The 8,481-nt window shown below is 38.8% G+C and overlaps 1 protein-coding gene and 1 long non-coding RNA gene across 2 annotated transcripts; one reads left to right on the forward strand and one right to left on the reverse strand.

The window, feature by feature from the left end:
• Positions 1–337: 337 nt before the first annotated feature.
• On the reverse strand, positions 338–1,542 carry CCDC54 (coiled-coil domain containing 54). Its single transcript, XM_047755779.1, has one exon. The coding sequence runs from the start codon at positions 1,363–1,365 to the stop codon at positions 388–390; it is 978 nt and encodes a 325-aa protein (XP_047611735.1). The 5' UTR covers positions 1,366–1,542; the 3' UTR covers positions 338–387.
• A 794-nt stretch (positions 1,543–2,336) lies between these two features.
• On the forward strand, positions 2,337–7,519 carry LOC125113224 (uncharacterized). The gene is made up of 2 exons (XR_007131387.1): positions 2,337–2,407; positions 7,226–7,519. It is a non-coding gene; the product is annotated as an uncharacterized LOC125113224 (long non-coding RNA).
• The last annotated feature ends 962 nt before the right edge of the window (positions 7,520–8,481 follow it).

Raw genomic sequence — 8,481 nt, forward strand, 5'->3', positions numbered from 1 at the left:
TTCATTCTATGCTTTTTAAAATTTTGTTAGTAGAGACTGTCTCTGGTATCACAAATCTTATCTGCAAAGGCTACTAAGACAAGAGTGCATAGAAAACTGACATGGGGACCACCAAAGTTTCTCATTCCTTGCCCCTTATTCTTTGTTTCCAATTATCTATGACATGGGCACTGGATGAGTCCTGCATGAAATGCCTTTGAGAAACAGAAAATTCATTGCAAATATCCAAAGAGGTGATAGGCCTCAACTTACTGTAGATGTAAAGAAACTTCACATGTGGTAGACTCACAATGAGCTAATCACCAAGGAGTTCACAGCAGCCACAACGATGTGTGACTGCTTTGAAAGGCCAGGTTACAATTTATTTTGTGCCAAGCAAGCAGAAAATTACAGTCGAGTTACTTCCTCTTTTGAGGAACCAAAAAGACAGTAAATATAATTGAAAACAGAGAAACAGATTGTGGTCAAGTTTGCAATAGGTCTAGTGAATGGACAGTATCTCTGGGTTATGACTTGTGGTTCCTCAGGAGGGAGGGTTGGCCTAGAAAGAAGCCACTGGATGAATTCCTCTAACTTGGTTGCCCTGAGGAAAAATCTCCACTTTCCTCCATGGACAAAAGTTAGCTTGATCCATGTATTCAAGTCTGGGTAAATATAAATATTTGACTTTGCTTTTTGAAAGCTTCTTAATGCAGTTTGACAGTTACTTTTCTTCACAACTTTAGTTTGGGAAAAAATTGATTTTTCCTCAAGATGATCAGTGGGATAACTGGGCACTTTGTCTGGTTCTGCTGAAGAGATTCCAGCGTCGGTAGAGGCCAACATGTTCTTCAAAGTTCCTGGTTTTCTGAGTTTGTGAAGCAGTTCTATGATCTCTTTACTCTTTTCTCCCTCCAGAACCTCTAAACAATGTATACTAGAGCAAGAATTCTGGTTTTCCAGTTCTTTCATCTTCTTTAAAGCATCAATATCTTCTTTCATTGAGAAGGTATCTTTAGTTATTGTGTACTGTTTGTCTTCATTAACATTCATTCTGTTTTCCAGTACCTCCATCTCCTTCTGATAAAAGTCAATCCTTTCCTGGATTTTTAATACTGCACTGATAATGTCAGTCATTTGGCCTACGAGTTCAATCTGGGAAGTTTTAATATCTTGGAGCATTGCTATAAGATTCATTTCTTCATCAGTGTTAATGTCATCTTGATCACAATCATAGGAAGTCATAGTTGGATATCTAGTTGAATTTGGGTGCTGCTTCTTACATTTATGGTAAACATTTTTAAGAGACTGTCTGATCTTGGAGAAATTTGAATTCCACATCTTCCCAGCAGCAGCTTTTACCCTTTTGGTTTGAAGTTTGTACATCTTTCATAATGAAACAAGTGTCAAGGTGTTGGGAAACCTGACCAAAATCAAAGAAAGAAGCAATGTCAGAATGAAATGGTCTTCCTCTTACTATTTGTTGGGTATCTTTCCTGGTAACATCACAGAATGCCCTGTAGAGAACATCAAGGGCAATAGTAGACCCTCTTTGATGTTAGCTTCTTAGAGGGCAGACCAGCTGGAGAGCTTGATATCATAATGGGCAACTGTTTGGAACCCTTCATAGACTGACCTGATGCTGATGTCATAGTGGCTGCTGACTTAGAACGTATTTAACCTCAGGGCAGTCATTCTCAAAATTTTTGGTCACAGGACTTTTTCACTTTCAAAAGTTGAGCACTGGAGAACTTTTATTTATGTAGGTTATATCAACATTTCATATTAGAAATTGGAACTAAGAAGGTCTTCAGATATTAATTTATTTAAAAACTGTGGATTCCCCTGGTGGCTTAGTGGCATAAGGATCTGGTGTTGTCACTGCTATGGCGCCACAGGTTCAATCCCTGGCTGGGAGGACTTCCACATGCTGCAGGTGCAGCCAAAAGTAAATAAATAAACCAACCCATCACACATTAATACAGGTGAAATTTTATGAAAATTAATTATAGTTTCCAAAATAAAAATAGTTTAAAAAGTGGCATTGTTTACTTACTTGGAAATTTTTTAAATACTTGGATTAATAGAAGACACCTGGATTCTCATATCTGTGTCTGCATTATATCTGTTGTGATACGTTGTTTTTGTTCAAGGCTGTGAAGAAAATACAGCCTCATAGATATATATAAAAGGAGAGAGTATTTTAATGGCCTCTTTAAATAATTGAGGCATTTATTCTTTGCTACTCCACCCAAATTTGACAAATGATAATTTATTAGAAGTTAAATGCCATGTGTAATCTTGGACTAGATTAATACTGTTACATTACAACTTACTAGTCTATCTTCCATTTTGAATAGATATGTAATATCATGCATTGGTTGTTTGGAAAATAATGATTCACTGACTCATGCAGATCTTCCAAAAGGTAATTAATTTTATTATACACTATCAGAATTTCATTAATATCACCATCACCACTCAAAAATTTTTCAAGTACTGGGAAGAGGCCAAGCTCATGGTGGCAGATAAAATTTTCCAAAATTCTAATTTTATCTTGAAAAGCTTAAAATTTATTAAGTTTGTTAGTTGTTTTCCTTGAAGTGGTAGTCTCCCCCTATATCCTTTTTAAAAAAATTTTTTTGCAAAAATGTTTGCCAAATATTCAAATATGGATACCATCGTTTGCTACCAGTGTTTTTTTTTTCAAGTAAAAATGATGTCCTGGGCATTCTTGCTGTAGCACAGTGGGTTAAGCATCTGACTGCAGTGGCTCAGTTTCCTGCAGAGGCATGGGTTTAATTCCTGGCCCTGCACAGTGGGTTAAAAGGGTCTGGTGTTGGCACAGCTGTAGTGTAGGTCACAGATGTGGCTAAGATTCAGTCCCTGGCCTGAGAACTTCCATATGCCATGGGTACAAACATTAAAAAAAAAAAAAAAAAGATGTTCTGTGAAAAAAAAGCAGCTATTTCAGTTTATAACTTAAATAAGTACTTCTCCTAGAGATACCCATTATATTTCTATAAACAGCAGAAGTGCTTTATGCTTATTTCTCATTACATGGCACTAAATATTAAAAGATACTGAAGGTTGACATTTAATAAAATTAAAAAATTTCCACTGCTTCATCAAGGATATTCTAGAGCTAAACTGACTTCTTGTATGCATTCTTTTTTTTCTCCTCTCTGATTGAGAAGAGGTGAAAAATACAATCACTATTGGTAGTTTGATATTATTGCCTTGGCTTGTGTTAAGGTATCAGTTTTACCCACTATTACTTTTACAATGCAGTTTGGAAATGCAAAGGTCAACACAGTGAAAAAAGCAAATAGTGTTCTAATACTGTTTTGAAATATTTTTGCCCTCATGGTCCATTGTATGCCACACTTTGAGAACCACTGCTTAAAGTTTTAAAATGACATCATACATTTCTCATGTTTCTTCGTTCAGATTTTTCTAAGTAATAGTATGTGAAATCCAAATCCTTTGAAATATTAAATATTTTGTCTGTTTTATATATTGGGTTAAAAACTTAATTTTATTCTCTGGTCACCTAAGACTAAGCATTTGGAATTAAAGCGACATGATAACTATGTCTGTCAAGATGCAGTCCCACTCTATTAAAGAGGATATTCTGGAGTTCCTGTCTTGTTGCAGCGGAAACGAATCTCACTAGGAACCATGAGGTTGTGGGTTCAATCCCTGGCCCTGCTCAGTGGGTTAAGGATCTGGCGTTGCTGTGACCTGTGGTGTAGGTCACAGACACAGTTCGGATCTGGCGTGGCTGTGGCTGTGGCATAGGTTGGCAGCTGTAGCTCTGATTCGATCCCTTGACCCTTAGCCTGTGAACATCCATATGCACAGCCACAGTCCTAAGAAGCAAAAAAAAAAAAAAAAAGATATTCCTTCTTGGATCAATGTCAGTTCTAACTCTCAATCACTATTTCTCTTATTTATGCTTAATTGCAGGGCCAGTTTCAGCCTAGGTTTTGGTGTAAACTTTGAATTTAGGCAAAAGTAATTTAAGAATTTTGGCACATAAATGATGTCTAGGATTTTGCTTTACTGTCCTATCTTTGAGTCTCTGTTTAATAACCTTTCCAAAACTTCTAGAAACCTTTCCAAACTCTTGCTGAGAAAAAATGTCCTTCGGGAGGCAGACTATCACAGGAATAATATTTGGAGCTAGAAAATGTAGCATTCAAAGCTGTCCCATTTACCTTGGCCAAGGCCATTCTATCCATCAAGTACTACAGACACAGTGCTTAGGGCCTATGAAATTTCAAGGACCAATAAAAATCAATATTTGAGACCAGAAAGAAAAAGGCTCAGAATACTAAAAGAAAGCTGCAAGATTGAAACAATGAATGTTTAATTAAATGTCTCCAAAGTGTGCTACTATATCATCTTCATTAATTGTTAAATTTAGTATTAAAATTTCATTACATTTGAAGGCAATTTGTAGATTAGGTATTCTTGCTTTATAGGAATTCCCAATTAAATTAGAGGGATTGCTTGTAGCAATTACTCCCTTTGGGTTAATAACAGCTAAGTCTTATTGGATGCATACCAGACATTGTTCTAAATACTAGCTTATTTAATGGAAATTTAGAGAAGTCAAATAATTTTCCCTTCTACTAAAAAAGGGGCAGAGTCAAATTTCAAATCCTTACTGGCTCAAGGCTCCATTTGTTTTTCCTCTGCTTCTGCACACATGAATATATATATGTGTGTATATATATATATATATATTTTTTTTTTGGGTCTTTTTTTTGGGCCGCACCCTAGGTGGCATGTGGAGGTTCCCAGGCTAGGGGTCCAATCGGAGCTGTAGCCTCCCACCTGCACCAGAGCCACAGCAATGTGGGATCCAAGCCGTGTCTGTGACCTACCCCATAGGTCACAGCAATGCTGGATCCTTAACCCAGGATCCTTAACCCACTGAGCGAGGCTGGGGATCGAACCTGCATCCTCATGGATTCGAGTCAGGTTTGTTAACCTTTCAGCCACTACGGGAACTCCAAAAAATATATTTTTGTCAACTTAGAAAGAGATAGACATTTCCCTTTTTAGGAAAATCACTCCATGTATTTATAGAAAACTTATTTTAATTAAATTTTTTAGAAATATGAAATAACTAAAGGTTTATTTGGTAATTTATCAAAGCCATTTGAAGCCGAACTTTGCAAAGACTTCAGAAGTTGAATTATCTCTAATTCATGTAAATAAAAATGAACATTTAGAGGCTATTCTTGCCTTATTGTAATACGAGTATCATAACTGTAATAAACAATAGATGAACTTTTTCAACTAAAAATATTCATGTATGCTGATTGTTTTTATAAAACAAAATTTAATCTATTAGGTTTGATGCAAACAAACTTGTCTAGATTTCTAATTACTTACGTATTAATATTAATGAAAGGAGCCTCAGCCTGTTTGGGGCTTGGACAGTAAAAAGTTCTAGTGGGTGAAGGCAAGTCTACTGATTAGGGTGAAAGGTGTGAATGAGTAACGGGAAATAAGCTGACTCCCTCTCTTGGGGGTCCTGCCAGAGATCTGGAGCCATTTAGGACTAAAATAATATGGCAGACTGGAGCCTAGTGTCTGACTTTTACCAAGGAAATGTCCTCCAGGAGGCAGGCTTTTCAGGAATGGTAATTGGAGACAGAAAATTCAAGTTCAAGGCTCTGCCATTTACTACCTCTGTGCTCTTAGTCAAGTTACTAACTTCTCACAAGACTGTAAAGTGGGATGATTACAGTACCTATATAATAGAGTGGTTTTGAGGATTAAAGTGCTCCGTGTTTGTAAATTCTTCCTGATCCTATCCTCCTCTTACTCTCCTTTTGGATGAAAGAGGAAATGGTGCAGAGTTTTAAACTTTAGTTTTATTCTCTCCCTGTCATTTACTCTTTTATTCCTTTTTTTTTTTTTTGTCTTTTTAGGGCCGCACTCATGGCATATGGAAATTGGAGCTATTAACTGCCACTCCCTCATTCCTCTCTTTCAATAGAGAAGTCACTTTATCAACATATGACCAAGACATAAAGCACACACTACTCACTGTTCATCAAAACCTACACACGCAGATAAAGCATTTGGATTAGAAGGACACCAGAACATAGCAAACAAGGACAGATAAACCATCATTCTCTCTCCTAGTACAGCTAGTATACCTATAGTACAACCAACTATGGTGTTAGGTAACCTGGCATGTGATGACCACTGGAGGGATGGCTCTAATGACAGATAATATCATTACTATTTAAAAGGCTAGTGCTTTTGAGTAAGTTAATTATAAAGTAAGTGATGTAGAAGCATGATTATCTATATATAACCACCCAGAATTTTGCCTTTTTTTTTTTTTTGCTTTTTGGGGCCTCACCCATGGCATGTGGAAGTTCCCAGGCTAGTGATTGAATCAGAGCTACAGCTGCTGCCCTGCACCACAGCCACAGCAACGCCAGATCCTTAACCCACTGAGCTGGGGCGGGGGCCAGGGATGAAACCCGCATCCTCATGGTTCCTAGTTGGGTTTGTTAACCACTGAGCCATGAAGGGAACTCCCTGTAACCACCCAGATTTACACCCTTTCTCAAGTTGGGAGAGAATGGGGAAGTATTATAGCTCTCCCACTAGCAGCTGGGCCTTATTTGTACTCTTTTTTTTTTTCTTTTTGCCTTTTCTAGGGCCGCTCCCCCCCGCATATGGAGGTTCCCAGGCTAGGGGTCCAGTCGGAGCTGTAGCTGCCAGACCTATGCCAGAGCCACAGCAACGCGGGATCCAAGCCACATCTGCAAACTACACCACAGTTTACGGCAACGCCGGATCCTTAACCCACTGAGCAAGGCCAGGGATCGAACCCAAAACCTCATGGTTCCTAGTTGGATTCGTTAACCACTGCACTATGACGGGAACTCCTTATTTGTATTCTTTATGTTACGTCTACAATAATCTCCTATTACTCATGTACCCTGAGTGGTTTGACCATTAAAAATTATTGAAGGTCTTTTACTTCCCCCACAAAATTTAAACAGCTTTACCAGAACCTGGGCCTCTGACCTGAATATTGCTTGTTACATGCAGAGTGAGATAAAAAGGTTTAAAAGAAAGGAACCGGGAAGGTCTTTTAGATTTGATCAGGGTGGCTGACATAAGGGGATAAGAATGTATTTAATTGGAGGGTTCTAATCCGATGTTACACAAGCAAAGTAACAAGCTATCTTCTACTTTTCCTTTCTAGCCACGAGGAATAGAAGAGAATGAAATTGGGATCAGACCTGTTGTGCTGGACCATGACAGGGATGGAGAGGAAAGCAAAGGCATAGTGTTTATAAGGGAGGCAGGGTCTGACGCAGTGATGCCATGCTGCATGAAGTGATAGAGCCGAGTGACATTGATAAGGCAAACTGGTCGGAGTGCCACATGGGATGAGGAGGCCTTTTCCACTCTGTGGTGTCAATAAACGTTTATGATAACACTTTAAAATCATGTGGAACCAATGCCAAAAGAATAATATGAACACCTCTGAATGAAATGATGGAATGGTAATTTTTATAATTGGTCATGGTAATTTACTTTCTTGCTATAACTAAAGTTGAGTGGTCTCTTTCTGGAATGCCATCCAGATAATTTATTCTCCAGTCAAACTTCTACCTATCCTTTAGGAGACATCTAGATAATACTTCCCTCGTCCTGTCCCCCCCCCCCCCCACTTCTTTTGTCTTTTCCACAGCATATGGAGGTTTCCAGGCTAGGGGTTGAATCAAAGCTGTAGCCACTGGCCTACAGCAAAGCCATAGCAATGCCAGATCTTTAACCCACTGAATGAGGCCAGGGATCGAACCTGCGTCCTCATGGATACTAGTCAGATTCATTTCCCCTGAGCCATGATGGGAACTCCTTTGTCCTGTCCACTTTGGATTCTCCCTGTAGTCTTCCTAGTGCTACTGACCTGTTCCAGCTCCCTACCCAGCAGCAATCGACATAGTGCATCATTGGTGGTGGTGTGCCTCTCTTGCTTCTAGACTGGGAGCTCCAGGAAGGGAGATGCTTGCTTTGCAAATCTATATCTCTAGTGTCACAAAGCCTAGCATATAGTTGGTATTCAGTGCATCTTTAGCCAATGAATGCATGTGTGCACGCACTTGCGAATGATTATCAAGGTATCCATCGAGTCTCTCCTGTGCCTATTTTTGTGGTGGCTAGGGAACACATTGATTACTTCATAAAGGGAATCTGTGATAACTTTTTTCAACTCCTGAGGGGTCATTTAGTATTTTGGCATAGGGATTTAATAATTGCTTCTCTGAAGACCTGAAGCAGTTAAGTGGCAGGAGACGTAAATTAAGATCAGGTTGAGGGAGGTAATTATGAACCTGGAAAGAGCTATAGCATGGATAAGAAGAGAGAGCTCAGTAAATGATGGTAACAGCACTGGTATTAATGGCACTGAACCTAAAGGTGACTAAGGTACCCAGCATTCTTCCCCTCTGTGCA

Source organism: Phacochoerus africanus, chromosome 1, assembly GCF_016906955.1.
Source record: "Phacochoerus africanus isolate WHEZ1 chromosome 1, ROS_Pafr_v1, whole genome shotgun sequence".
Lineage (NCBI taxonomy): Eukaryota > Metazoa > Chordata > Mammalia > Artiodactyla > Suidae > Phacochoerus > Phacochoerus africanus.

Bases quoted from the DNA above. Each gene is read 5' to 3' on its own strand.
- CCDC54 (XM_047755779.1), bottom strand. From the start codon at position 1,365: ATGTACAAACTTCAAACCAAAAGGGTAAAAGCTGCTGCTGGGAAGATG.